Below are 14,373 nucleotides of genomic sequence, written 5' to 3'. Positions count from 1 at the left end.
CCCTTTCATAAAAAAAATAAAAAATTAAAAAAAAAACTGTTCATATGCTCAGAGGCGGAAAAAGAGAGGATATCAATAGGGCGAAAAAATGAAAAGGTGAGGAAATAGAGGGAAGAGGTGAGAACAAGAGACATGGCTCCCAGTTATAAGGACCCCACTGTGCAGGAATCCCACTGCTTGCCTCTGGACTGAGCGCTGGGCAAAACAAAAGCATGCATTTGAGGAGAGAAGGAAGGGAGGGAAGAAAAATCACACAACATGGTTGGAGTGAGGTTTTGTGCAGCTATAGGGTCCCATGACAGACAAAACAGTGAAACACAGTCTGTTTTTGATTTTTACTCAGCACCTCCATCCATCAACTTTCCTCTCTTTTAGGCTTCTCTCCCTCTTTAGCCTGGATGCTGTTTCCACACTTGTGCTGCTCCTTTTCCCTTTTGCATTTCCCTCTTGGTGTGAGATGAATATCAAAGTGGTGCTGGGGCAGCTTGGAGGCCTGCAGCAGAATATCATTGGTCTACATGGTCCCCAGCAAACAGCAGCGATCATTTTAGCAAGTCTTGCCACAATCATCCATTGGGGATTAGAGTGGCCTGCAGGGTGGAACCCCACAAAGGATAAGGGGTAATTTAAGTGTACTGACTCAAAGATGCGAAACCAAATTCCTCCTGCAGATTTTGTTATGAGTAAGACGACCTCAAAGTGTAGCAAAGTGAAAGCAGCACCACAACCATTCAAATAATCTTACATTTTGCTCCCATCAGGGACATGAACCATTTGGGGTCCCTTACATGACATCATTCTGTGCATTTTCCCATAGAATTAGCTTGGCTGGGTCTTACCCTTTATCTGTGTTTTGACTGCACCAGCAGCTGACAGTACTAAAAGCAGGGAAATGTTTCAAAGATGGCGGGGGGTCTATCCTCAAAGGAGCATAGGACCTTAAAAGAGTCTGGTCAGCTTTGTGCATGTGTGTTCTTAGAGGAGTGTGTTACTGATCAGAGCTCTGACTTCCTAAATCTGACTGTCCTCCACAGGCTTCATCTGTTTGTAGTGTGCTGTGATTGTGACGTGCGCTGTCACTTCTGTTAGAGCTACTCAAACTCGCGCTGCATTTTTTTTTTTTCAATGAAGAGACCCCCCTCTCATAAAGCCACTATTAGGAAAAGTGGGACATGTTTTTGTTATCCAGAGTGCCTTTTTCCATTTTTGGTCAGATTTATTTCTTGCAAACACCATTTTTTTAAAGAGCTAAATAATCTCTCTCTCAGAGCAAAGATGTATATAAAAAAACAAGCTCTGAGCCGCTTCCTCAAAAAAAAAAAAAAAAAAAACCACAACCAACAGTCTGAATTAAGATGTGCACAGCAGGAGCGAAAATTAACAAAAAGGGATGGAAATGAGAGGAAATGTGGGAGGAGAAGGGTTGGGGTTATGCATGTATCCAAGCATTTTTACATGCACAACAGCAGATGCTAAATGTCAATAAGTGAGCCTGTGGGAATGAAGAATTAAAAACAAAGAAATCAAAGAAAAGAGGCATAAAAAAAGAGCTTTTGGTTCCACCCTTTTGGATGTTGCTGGGTTGATGCTGCTTCACATGTGAGTGAAGCTCATGTGAGGTTATTTTTCTTTGAAGTAGAAATGTGACAGATCGGGATTAGGGGGCAAAGTGTAAAGGTCTGATGTCGGAGCATGAAATAAATTGGAGGTTGTTTCATTTAAACTCAACATTTAATCTCTATACCACAGAATGCAACGTAAAGGTGGCGCTGTCCCTGGTATAGATGGTGAATAAAGAAACTGCAGAAGGGTTCAGCCTGAGAAGAGGTGGTGTCACTTGATACTAGTTCTGTTCTCCGCTTTCTTCTCTATGACAAAAACGTTAATAAAGTATGCACATTTTTGAAATACAAATCATGTCCATGCTGTTTTTGCTGTTGTGTTTCTCAGTGTTGTGCTAGCCCCACTGTGGTGGCCTGGAACAGATGGCAGACAGAGGTGGCCTGTGTCTTTGTTTTCAGGTTTTCAGCCAAAATTAAACCAATGTGGGTAAATAGTGGCTAGAGGAATAAACATAATTCTAACAATGATCTTCAACATTCATTACCACAGATTTTTTTTTTCAACTTTGCTAAATCGTGTTAGATAACAGTCACATCTGTTTTGCAAACACTCCAAAAGAAGCTGGTTTTGTCAAGGAAGCATTGTGATGACTCTTTTTCCTGAGCTTTTCACTCATAGTCACACATTTAAGTTGTGGCAGTGAACCAAACTGTCGCCTGTGTTGCTACGGGTGACTGGAGAACTGACTTTTGGGCTCCAGAAGCAAACAAGCACATGACAGATTAGTGTGTGGGCCTCCTCCAGGCTTCCACCTCTGTGACCCTTAGGAGCCCCTCTTTACCCCTCCCCACCCCTGCTCTTATCCCTAAACCTACTCCCTGCTTCTTCTTTGTCTCTAAACTCTCTTCATCCAAACTCAAAACAACCTAAGGAGGTGGAAAAGCAAACCGATTCTCAATCAAATGAACAGAGGCTGGGGGGCTTTTGCTTTTTCCGAAACTTTCTGGACTTGGATAAAAAAAAACTACACATTTTAAGCAAAACATACAAACGGATGTCACCAAGTATAATATTTCAATTTAGAAAAATGGTAAATAAATGTCATCCATGCCAAGAAGAAAAAGGCCGTCTAGGACACAAGAGATAAACAACTTCCAGCTGTTCAGTTTGAAAATAAAATGTATTTGAATTTTTTAAACTAAATGCAGATGTGTGTCACCATCAGTTAAATGCAGCCTGTACTGAATCAACACACAACAACAAGGACCAGAGGAGCTTGAAAACAGGGATACTATGGGGCTGACTGTTTAGTCTACACACAAAAAACATGCCCTCTCCTTTTTTGAGGATGGACTTGTACACTTGTTTATCATATGTGGCAAACATCCGTTGCCAGGCTCGGCCTCGCCTGCACCCATGTCTTGTGTGAATGACCCTTGCTTACTCTTTTATGTGCGCCTATAAAGGGTGGCAGAGAGAGCAGCTCCCACAGGGGGGCTCGACCTGACGATGACACCCTGTTGTCATGGAGACTAATGCTATGTTAGGCGTGGGATGGTAGTGTGTGTCTGTGTGTGCGTGTGGGTTAAGGGGGCGGAGCACTGTCACTTGTGTATCTAATGATGTTTGCAGCACAATGCACTCAATTCCTCAAAGGTTCCTCACTTTTGTGGACTCCTGTATTAGCAAGGCCCCTGTTGCTTCACAGGCATCTTTGAGATCCACCGGAGAGGGGTCTTCGTGCTTTGCAACGAGCCTTTAAAGGTTTATTATTCCATAACTCCTTCTTAAATGCTTTCCAGCCTAACATGACTTGCTCCAATTATGTACAGTGATGCTATCTTCACACAGACGTCAGAAACGTGTGTTCAAGCAAACACTGCATAAATGCACGTTTCAGGCTTCCAAGTTCAAAACTCTCACATTAACGCGTCGCTACAAAGGTTTTCAAGTCTACGTTCAAATTGCACTCCAATTAAACTTTAATTGCAATTAAAAAAGGTTGAACTTTGACCAATCAGGGATTAGCGTCCTTTTTAATTCACAAAACTTTGGAAACAGATCATGAAAGACAAATTAATTCTTGCAGTTTGTCTCTGGCTGGAATCAAATGACACCAAGTCTTTCATATATTGGAATAGAGCTTTGAAAGAAAAAGCCTGGAGCAAGATTCACGAGATTTGCTCCATTTTGACACTTTGCTTCCAACTGTGAGTACATGCACTAGTGTTGGGTAGCGACACTCCAGTGTGAACACCATTCTTAAATGCTCATCACATGCCTGGTGTGTATGTAGCATGAGAAAAGCACACTTTTTTTTTTTTTTTAAATCTGAGCTCTGACTCCTAGTTAACAGTCAAAAGACTCCAAATGACCAAAGGACATATCACTTCCCTTTCAAGGAGCCCAGGGGACCAATATACCTGGCTTAGCAGCTTAACAGCATTTCCCCAAACACCCAGACCAAAGGGTGACCCAATACAGAACCTGAGACGCTTGATGCTTGAGAGAGCTTCCAACTTACTCATCTGACTGACCACTCTCACCCTCTGTCAGGCCTTCCCTCCCTCCTTTTAGTTAAGACACGCTCAGAAACTTTTAACTGGCCTGGCTTGCTCCTGAGGTCCCCTATTTATTTTCATAGGTGTTTGAGGGTTTACACTAGTCAAAAGACAAGGCCAGAGCTCAGAGTGGTATCTTTGTATCTGAGTGCTTCCTGTTTTCATTGCAAGGCCGACCCTTGTCTTTACAGGGGTGAGTAAGGGCTAGCAGGGGGCGAGAGGGAAGGAAAGGCCAAGGGCGCCAAGGGTCTAATTGTAAAGTTGGGTTTGCTTTTGCCAAACGCAGAAGAGCATCCCCTTTTTCCAAAGGTTAGAAGCTTCCATGGCTGCTCTTTTATTTTTCATCCTCCACGTCTTCTCTGCCTTTTGTCTATTGCCCCTTTCCATCTGCTGTGCTGCTCTTATCCTTAATTCCATAGTGTAGCCCATGCTTTTGAAGTGCAGCAGAACATTTTACCCCTAACAGTGAAGTTTACCTTTCTGATAACATAATCTCCCAGTAGTATTGAAAAGCTTATACCAACAGTCTGGGATTTCCCTTCCCCTAATGTGGCTGGAAGATATCCAGAAACTCATGGTGAGACAGAAAAAATGGGGGGGGGGGCACTGTGAGGGAGAGTAGGAGGGAGTTTAGACGAAAGGAGCTGAGAGACAGTCTGACCCTCTTCTGCCCGCAAACGCCAGCTGATCCGAACAGCCGTTTGCCAATTACATGTGGGACATTTAGAGTTGCCAGCTCACGTGCTCTCTAGTGCATGTGCATATGGCCTCACCATAAAGAGGTCAGCCTCTCTGCAGAAGGTTTTCATGTTTCCCTGGATCAATATGATGCAGAAACTGTTTGTCTCCCAAAGCTGGAATGCTGACGTGGAATTGGAGGCGAAAATGAGTTGAAGTGAGTTAACCTTTTATACAAGAGTGTCATAAAGAAAGAAAAAAACGGTGTGATTTCTCCCAAAAGTGTGTGAGGTCAGAGTAAAGTTTGGGGGAGAAGTAGGGGATTCGGAGAGGGCAATTTTGTTATACTGAATCTAAAAGCCAACAGTTGTTACTATTGGCCCGTGTTGTGTTTTTTTTGTGTGTCTCTCTCTGAAGGGGGGTCCTGTCCTTTTGAGCTTTTCAGAAGATGTGACAATGGTTGGATGTTGAGAACATATGTAGGGAGACCCCTGCGGCTCATGGAAGAGGAGCTTCATGCTGGCCCCTCAGTTTGAGAAAATACAAGACCGCTCCTTTCACTCCTCACCCCTCAGTTAATGAATGCGTGAATGGCAGAGAACTGCTATAGGCCATTCAGGGGCCAAAGTCCCCAAGAATTCACCCTTGGACAAATGCGTCCAACTATAGAAAATACATTTGCTTAACAAATTAAAAGAAAGGAGAATGGTTAATAGGTGTGTGCATGTGTGTGTAAGAGTTTATGGGTGGGAGAGCTTGATGGTGAGAAGAGAAGGGGGATAATTGAATTAGTCCTTTCCAACAGCAGAGAAATGAAGGCAGGTTAAAAGGGAGGGGTTATTATTTGTACAAGACTGGCCAGAGCCAGGCACAAAAGACCCATATAAAGATTGGAGAAGATCCACAAGCAGGAGATTTGGTGAGGAAGAATGGTTGGAGAAAGGAGGGCCTTGAAAGCTTGCTCTATCTGAATTTACCAGGTCTTTGAAAGATGTGCCCTACGCCCGGGGTTCCCTCCCCCCTCCATTCCTCACCTCACTTTCAACGTTAAAACAATTCAGAATCGAATAGTTTGAGCCCTTCTCATGTCTAGAGTAAATGGTTGTACATGGTCTTTCTTTTTTTGGTGCATTTTTTGGAAAAAAAGTTATTGCAGGAACGTTTGCTCCAAAATTAAATGATGAAAACAAATAAGTTTCTTTTCACTCCTGCTGTAAGCTTCTAAATGAAACCCGATCTGTGCAGTTAGGTGAGAGGTCTCCAGTCAGGGAAGGATGGAGCTGTGAACAGCTGTGAAGTCATTTTGATAATGATGAGAATAATAAGCGTGCAGACTGGCGTGGTGGAGCCGCTAAGGCCTGCGAAGCTCAAGGCTTTGCTGTTGCAGCTTCACTGCTCCTGAATAGATAAAAGTGATTAAAGCACTCCTGATTATCCCTGACCAATATGTAATGGATTTACAGCCCTTTTTAATTAGGCTGTATTTGCTGGCCGCTTATTACTTGGGCTTTTGGTTAGGTAATCAGGAGAGAGGGGGCTTTGAGCTGGGAGTGGGCACTGATGGCCATGGTGGGGGTCTGCAGAGTACACAAGGGAAACCTGACCTTCTTTAATGCAAGGATGATCTAAAAGACTAAAACTTAAAACTAAGTCTCTTGCTTTTCCTCAACTCTTCTTTGCCCCCCACCCCTCTTGTGCCTCCTTGTCCGGGACAAGGGGCACAAACTCAGGCCCTCTCCAACTCAGGCAGCTTATGTGTCCTGGAGCAGCCACCTCCTTCTGAAATCTGACCTGTTCAGCAAAATCAATGCAGCCTGATGTTCTGATAATGTCCTGACATTAGAAAGGGTGTGGGGACATGCGGGCCACCCATTGTTACAACGACATGCACAGACAAGCAGACACGGAGTGCAGTATTTCTTCTGAATATGTTAGTATGGTCTTACACATATATTTCAACAAATCTCCTTGTTTAGTCTATTTGTGCCAAGATTAAATCTGTTCTCATTTTTTCATGAATACAGGAAAACAATAACAAACAATCAATCCAATAAAAAAATATAATAAATCAAAAAGTGGCAAGATTTTCTTTTCACTAATTCATGAAAACGTTGAGCCTTTACTGTTGTCTAGTCTTCTGATTGGAAGAAACAATCCAGCCTGAATAGATTGAATTGGTCATTCAGAGTGGAGGTTAGCAGGTAAGCATAATTCTTTTTGTTCTAACAGGAATCCGCAAAGGTATCGTTTGGAAACATCACTACCTTCCAAACATTAAGGCTTTTTCTTACCGTGAGATGCTGAAACAGCCACGCCCTCATGATGTTCGTGGCCACCTTTGGGAAAATGCCCCGCTTTTTCTGCCTCTTCTTATCCTTGTCTGGATCATCGTCGTCTCCTGTGCCAGGCGATGCCACGCTGTTGTCTAAGCCATCTCCTGGACGGAAACCAAACCCGGGGTTAAATCACATCTCAGACCAAACTTCACCGGCGATTCGTATGCTCACACAAAGACGGGCAGTCAAAGCTGAGTTTAGGGCTTACGAAACCTGGATAAATGTACAAATACCACAGATATGTATAAAGGAATTCAAAGGTGGTGCACTAAGGCCGAAGGAATTGCTGCAGTAAACCCGATGCTGTGCAGCGAAGTTGTCAAGATAGAGGGGATTTGAATGGCCTTAGTTGAAGGTCCATGCAGACAGTGAGGGGTTTACTCTGAGGCTGGGTAGAGCCGTTTTGTGCCCCAGAGCATGAGAGAAGAGAATCAGGGTTAATGACTTCAGATTTTTGGCTGGACGCGGAAACGCTGTGTTCCTCATTCCATCTCTACGGAAGGAGGAAGAGAAAGGGGGGAGGAAATGGACAAGGAGCCTTCAAGTACAGTTGAGACTAGGACTCATGTCATTAATTCAATTAAATTTGCATGCTTGATGTAACATGGCGCATGTTTTCCCATTCTTTGAAGAGAGCCAAGGGGGACAGAATGGAGTTAGGCAGATATGTACAGTAATACACATTCATGAATTCCCCTCATTCAGTTGAGGTGCATGAGCATTGATATGTGATTTGGTGAGGTTCATTGTTGCAGTTGGATGCACATAATGGACTTGTCGTCTCCTTCCTCCCATCCCTCCCCACACACCCCCCCCTCCATCCACTGTAAGATTAACATGATAAGCCAGCGGCCGCTTTGCTTGTTTCAATGTCCATCAGGGTTTGATTTTTCACAAGTAAACATAAACATAAACCGGCACGTTTTCTCCTTTAAATTAAAGTTTCCATCCCTGTCCTTTGCCTTTTTCTTCTTCTTCTTCCTAAGCATTAATTGTGCATTAGCAAAAATGATTTACTTTTAACAGTCATGGTTATTTTTTCTTGCCCCCGGGCACAAATGCCTTGAAAGCCTTCCTTGAGGGCATCTAAATTATGTATCTAAAAAACTCCTCTACTAAGGAAGAGAAGGACCTGACATTCTCAAAATTCAGACGCACACGTCCTCCTGTTTTTTGGGAGGCATCAATCACAACCACCTATACAAGCCTTAATCTCACATAAATATTTGAACTAATAACATTAAAAAGGGGGAAAGAAAAAGGATCCCACTGGTGGCGTAATCAAATGCAAAATAAATGAAGAATACAGGGCCAGCGGGGGCCCACACTTCTAACTACTTTTTCCTCTTTTTCTTTTTTCTCCTCCTTGTTTTCCCTTTTGCTTTTTCATCCAAGGCTTTCTGTCCGGGGCAGTGTTTTCCTTCCACATCATTAGTGCAAAGCCACACGAAGGAGGAAAACACAGAGGTGCCGACTTTGTGCTCTCCGTGTGAAGTTAAAGAAGCGACAGACCTCCTGAAGGACACATGGGAATGGGGACACAGACGAGGAGCGCTGTAAGTGTGGAGCAGACATTCATTAGTGGCGAATGCCATAAATCCCAGGCTAAGTACAAATCCTTGTTCAGGAAAGACTAAAACAATAAACGTTGGTCTGGCCATAGACCTACCCTGACTGCGAGGGGCTTCCTGAGAAATGTGACCCAGACGGAAGCTGAATTTAACTCCCCCAGTTTTCTTCCAAACGTCAATTAAAAAACAACTAGTGAGCTGTGAATTTTAACCACCCTCCTTTTGTTTCTCTCCTTTTGAGCTTTGCTGAATAATGTTGATACACAGTTTGGTGTTTGTTTGCATGCTGCCAGGTTTTGTGTTGATTTTCAAGCGAGTCTCCAAATCCCTATCCTGCTGTGAGCAGTCGGGCTCATCCAATTGAACCAAACAGTGGCCAAAAGGCTGGCAGATTAATTTTTATTGACGTTTCCATTTTCACTGCAATGCAATAGCCTTCCCTCTGGCCAGGGCCTGGACGACCCGCTCGCATTTACAGACTGACCTGTCACTTTATTACCCAGCATGCTTACTGTCTCCCGCATCAGCCCTCAAGGATGAAACCATACTGCTGCATTTTGGCCTCTACAAACCAGGCAAGCAATAAGTTGGCACCCAGTTTTAATAGTTTGATCACTTTCTTTTTCACTACAAACATAGTGTATGCGTTGAGCAACAAACTAAAGAAGAAAAACCAGATGTGGACACAACAGGAGGAGAAACAAAGAAAGCAAGATGAGGAGCAACGCAAAGCAGAAGCAATAAAGAAGGAGTAGAAATAGAATAAAGAAGCTCCAACTTGCTCAACCTCATTACATCTAAAGGAGAGCTGGTGCTTTGCATCCACCCCCACTCCTTTCTTATGAGCAAGAGAAGAAACGCTGCAGGGCAAATTGTCCCAAACGCTAATGGCTTCTGACTGTTCCCTGGCAACTCTTCCATTCTAACCTGCGTGGATGTGCACTCCGAGAAAAAAAATTGGGTAAGGAAAAAAGTGCAGGGCAGAGCAGAGGGAAGCGTCCCATCATCTGGCCATGTGACACAGATGGGGGTTGGCTATTAGGAGGCAGTAGAAAGGCCTAGGGGAGTCGAGGTGCTGGAGTGTAGCCCCAGGCACTTTTGGAAAAGCAGCGCCCTTGGAGACGGAAAAAAAAGACAGCACCCCCCCCCTCAACACCCACTCACCCCTCTTTTTCTATTTTCCCTCAACCTTTTCTGCTCTCTCCTCCTCTCTTTCAGTTGAGATCTTGACTTAGGGTTTGCCATAAAAGTTTCTGTTCGTATTTTCATATGCACAAAAAGCAAGAAAGGGTAATCAGGCAAGATGGAAGACAATGACCGGACGCAATGAGGGTAAGACAGAGCGAATGTCCATGGTAGCAAACAAACAAGCACCAGTCCAAGTGCACATTACGCTCACATACATTCCCTCTCTCATCACCAGTGGGTGGTTATTAAAAATGCATTCAGATATATCTCCTTGTGAGTAAATTGGTCTCAGGGCTGAGCTCATTATCGGGCTGGGGAAGGACTGTAAACACATTGCAGCTCGCCTTATCGAATGTTGGCACATTCGGGGTCGCTTCAGGAGTCCTGGTACAAAAAAATGTGTTAAGTACAAAGAGTGCTTCGCTTTCTGCTGAGAGCAGGCAGAGTTCTAATGACACCAGAGCCCGTGCTTCACATCTGTGGGTACCCTGTCCCTGAAAGAGCCACTATGGTCTAGTCAGCCCTGAAAGTATTACAGATGTGACCACATGTAACACGCATTACAGCTATCAGTACACCAAGCTTGCCTTCTATCTGCTCTACCATACACCCCTGCATGAATGAATAATGACTTGTCAATAGCTAGAAACCACATTCAAACATGGTTATGGTTAGTTGTGAAATAAAAGGCTGTGCAGTGAGTTTGCACTGGGGGGCCCTGGTGTTTGTTTCAGTGTAATGAACTGAGAGTATGGAAGCAGTGGCTTATGGAAGTGACTAATTACAGCAGCCCCCCACGCACCATGACAGCCCAAACTAGTCAGGCATGCTCACCCGAGCTTAACCAAAGAGGGAGAGGAGAAAAACTCATAAAGGGTGATAGAGAGAAGGAGGAGAAGATGTGGTGGAGACGTTGCTGCAGGAGCTTCTTTGGATTCTCTGCCTTAACACAGCATTCTGACCCTCCACCTCTCCCTCCAACGCCCTCCTACTACACCACCTCTATCCCCACAGGCTTGGTCACAGAGAATGAGGAGAAAAGAAGAAGGGGGATTTAAAACCTTCCCTTTTTCCTCTTTTTCTCCTTAACTTTTCAGCCAACATAAGCGGCGTTTAGCACATTCATTCCCCCAAATGGCAGCGAATGGGAGAAGCAGTGGGGGCTCCTCTTTTGTCCGTCTGGTTGCCCCTTCTATTTACTCAGGATTTACGAAGGGCTCTTTGCCCGCTCTAGGACCACATGCTTTTGACATCCACACACAATCTATCCCCCGTACACACATGCACAAATGTGTAGAAGCTCTATTCACCGTGGTGGAACAGCTAACCCTCTGTTGCTCTGCACTGTCTGGGGATTACAGGTCGTCTTGCTATAACCGCATGCTAGCAATGTGCTTTGCACTCACGTAAAATAGACAAGTGCCAACAAGTGGAGCATAATCCCTTTAATGATAAAACACACACACACTACCATCTGATTTTTAACTTTAAGTAAGCCATTAGTGTGGCTTTGTGTCTATGTGTGATTGCACCATATGGTGTTGTTGTTTTTTTTTTTTTGGATCCTTACAGTAGACGAGGGCTCTAAACGGAACAGTTTTAGTGTGGCTTCACCGCTGCAGCCTGTGTTTTATGCTGATTATTTCCTGATCTGTGCTTAAACAAGCAGCAGCCCCTTGCACTGGACCATAAAACAACAGCTTAGTAAACAGCTCGCATGCTGACAAATTGGTGGCGCTCAGGCTGGAGTCATTAACAGCCTTAAAACCTGTCAGAGCAATTACAACCAACTCTCTCCTTCAGCACTTCTCCCTGCCAAACTCGGATGCCACCTACCTCCTGTCTAGAGCCCCCCCACGCCACCCCCTTTGGCATCAGGGCACTGGATAAAGGTGAACGAGAAAACACAACATTCTCGCCTTCAAAAACTGACATATCAGAGGATGGCCGCATCATAAAATGGCTGTATATCTGAATGTCATGGCCTAAAACTGAGTGTTTCTTCTTGCGTGAGATACAGCATGCAACGACCCCCCCCCCTCGTAAAAAAAAAAAAAAAACAACACATCATTAAGTGTTCCCTTAAATGAACTGGAATAAGAGCTTCTAATTAGATGTTTTTTCTGTATGTGGGGAAGCGGGGCAGTCAAGCAGCAAGAGCGACGTGTAGGGAAGGAAGGGGGGTGAGGGAGTGAGGGGGGGCGGGGGGCAGTTGCTCAACAACTCCTGGACCTCTTCTCCCTCTCTTCTCCACCCCTCTTCTAAGCCCCCTAACCCTGCCATCAGGCAGATATCTCTCTCTGTCATCCCTGGAATGCCGGAGATCGCTATCGCCTCTCCAGCATTACAAGGCCTCTCTTAGGCACAGCGTTGACCCCACGTTGCACATCCCTACCGTAGAGGGTGAGGTTGAAGTACAGGGGGAGAAACAGAGGGTAAGGGGGGGGGGGGCAGAGTTGGACATAAAACATGTTTTTAACAGCCAGTTAGACTGTTTTACCTTATGACCCAAAGTCTGGGCGGTAACAAAGCCACCCTCCCTTTTTGGACTCTTCCCCCGAGCCATAGAAGAATAGTCAAAAGAAAAGGAGGAGTAAGGTGTCTTACTGTTTTTTTTCTTGTCTTTACTTAAATTAAGTGCCTCCACGTCTAAATATCATGAAAGAATCAACCAAAAACAGAAAAAAAGAAGTCTAAAATGTTTAAACCTCATGCACAGATGTATCTGTGTAAGAAAACATGGACAAGTTTACCTTTAAAAATTTTGATTATGTGTGAAACAGTGCAAGTTATTTATTTGTGCTATAAAAGGACATCCAGTAAAAAGAGATGCTATGAAAATGTATAAAAAAAGATGTCAGGACTCAATTTGCATGAATGGCACAGGCTAGATTGCAAGGGATGGGGGAAGACACCTTCCACCCCCTCACGATGCATTTTTTTTTTTTTTTTTTAGCAAACTAAAAGACTGGTGATGCCCATGACTGACCCTCACTCAGTAGACAGGGATCAGTGGCTAATGAAGGGCCTTTGGTATCCACCAGACATTTCACACTTTCTGCTTCCCTGACAACTCCACCCTGCTCCTCCTGCTCTCTCAACACTGCCGTCGACAGTGCTGCTGCTCCTCCCTCAGTTGGAATCAAATGGGGCTAATTGGTCTCCCAGGTAATATAAGTTCATTGCTTGTTTATTCATAAACAAAACTTAAAAAATTATCAGATTCAAAGAGAAATCCTTGCAAGTATTTAAGACCTCATGCCTTTCTTCTCCCCAAATATTGCACAATGGAGCTATTCTAAGTTGACAAAACTGCATCAGCAAAACCCACTCTATAATTTACAACTGTTACAACAGAAAAGAACAAGGTTACACAGAAATACTCCTAAATCCCTTGATGCTGCATCAAATATTTAAGATTTGGTGTATCCCTGAAGTAATTTGGCCCTTCTTCAATTTAAACAAGAATGCTTATTAGTAAAGCAAGCAGTTTCAGAGCTTTTCTTGAAAAAAAGTTACCAAGTTCCTCATCTTTGGAATGATAAAGTTGTGAAAGCTTAGAATAAAGAGATGAGTTCGAACAAAAGGAAAAGGAGGGGCCCGTATGGATCCATCTGCCAGTGGAGAGATGGCTTTATAATCCTCACTAGAACCTATTGTATTTCAAAGTCTTTTACCTTAAGCAGAAGCAGTGGTATGTTGTTTACTAGCTTTTTTTAACCAGCAGTTTTGTGATTCAGAGCAGCTTTAACAGTGTGAGACCACAAATGATGGCAGCAGAAGTGCTTCTCTACCCTCAATTACTATTGAAGATCAAATAAACTCTCCATTTTATAAATAAAGAGGATGAAAACTTGGATTTATTTCAAAAACCTGATGGTTAGTTTCATCAAAGAGAAGTGGAACAGATACTTCCCCCCCCTGCCCCTTTGGATGTGGGTGGAGGTTGTTGACTGCAGTGCAGGGGTGGCAGTTAAAAAGAGTAAATGAATTAAAACGTTTATAAATCAACAAGTCAACCATCAGATTGTAGCCCCTGCTCAGCAGCCCTCTCATCAGCCAAATGCCATGATTTTTTCCTCTACCCTCCCTTTTTTTCACACAAATGTCCTGGAGGCAGGGAACAAAGCGAGCAGAACTGATTACTGCACTGTTGCTCCGCTCCGCCAGTCTAAACTCTGTTTGGTTTCCTAATGAGCTCACTAAAAACCCAATTCATCACCCATAACCCCTTCTCAACCTGCCTTGAAATCCCCCATCATGGGAAGTCAAGGAGAGTCCGTTTACAGGCTTTGGACCAGGGTCAAGGACTGGACGGCAGTGGCCGTGACAATAGTAGAGACAAGGTTATTTTAACACAAGTACTTTCTCTGCTGCTCGTCTTTCCCTTCACATTCACCACCCATTCATTTCCTTTCAACTAATCCTTACTTGATTGCCACACACCATTGATTTCATGCATGGAAAATATATTCC

General features: G+C 43.9%; 1 protein-coding gene across 8 annotated transcripts in view; it reads right to left on the bottom strand.

The window, feature by feature from the left end:
- meis2 (Meis homeobox 2) overlaps positions 1-14,373 on the bottom strand; it is a 75,155-nt gene that overhangs the window by 36,387 nt on the left and 24,395 nt on the right. For 6 of the 8 annotated variants that reach the window (XM_020713483.1, XM_011490232.3, XM_011490235.3 and 3 more), the window contains one exon: positions 7,094-7,239. In XM_020713483.1, coding sequence (XP_020569142.1) covers positions 7,094-7,239 — 146 coding nt within the window. The remainder of the gene's footprint in view (positions 1-7,093; positions 7,240-14,373) is intronic. The other 2 variants (XM_011490233.3, XM_011490236.2) reach the window with 1 other exon arrangement.

The sequence above is a fragment of the Oryzias latipes genome, chromosome 22 (genome assembly GCF_002234675.1).
Source record: "Oryzias latipes chromosome 22, ASM223467v1".
In the NCBI taxonomy this organism is placed as follows: Eukaryota; Metazoa; Chordata; class Actinopteri; order Beloniformes; family Adrianichthyidae; genus Oryzias; species Oryzias latipes.
Note: the sequence above shows the minus strand (reverse complement) of the source record. Positions and strands in the feature narration are given on the sequence as shown.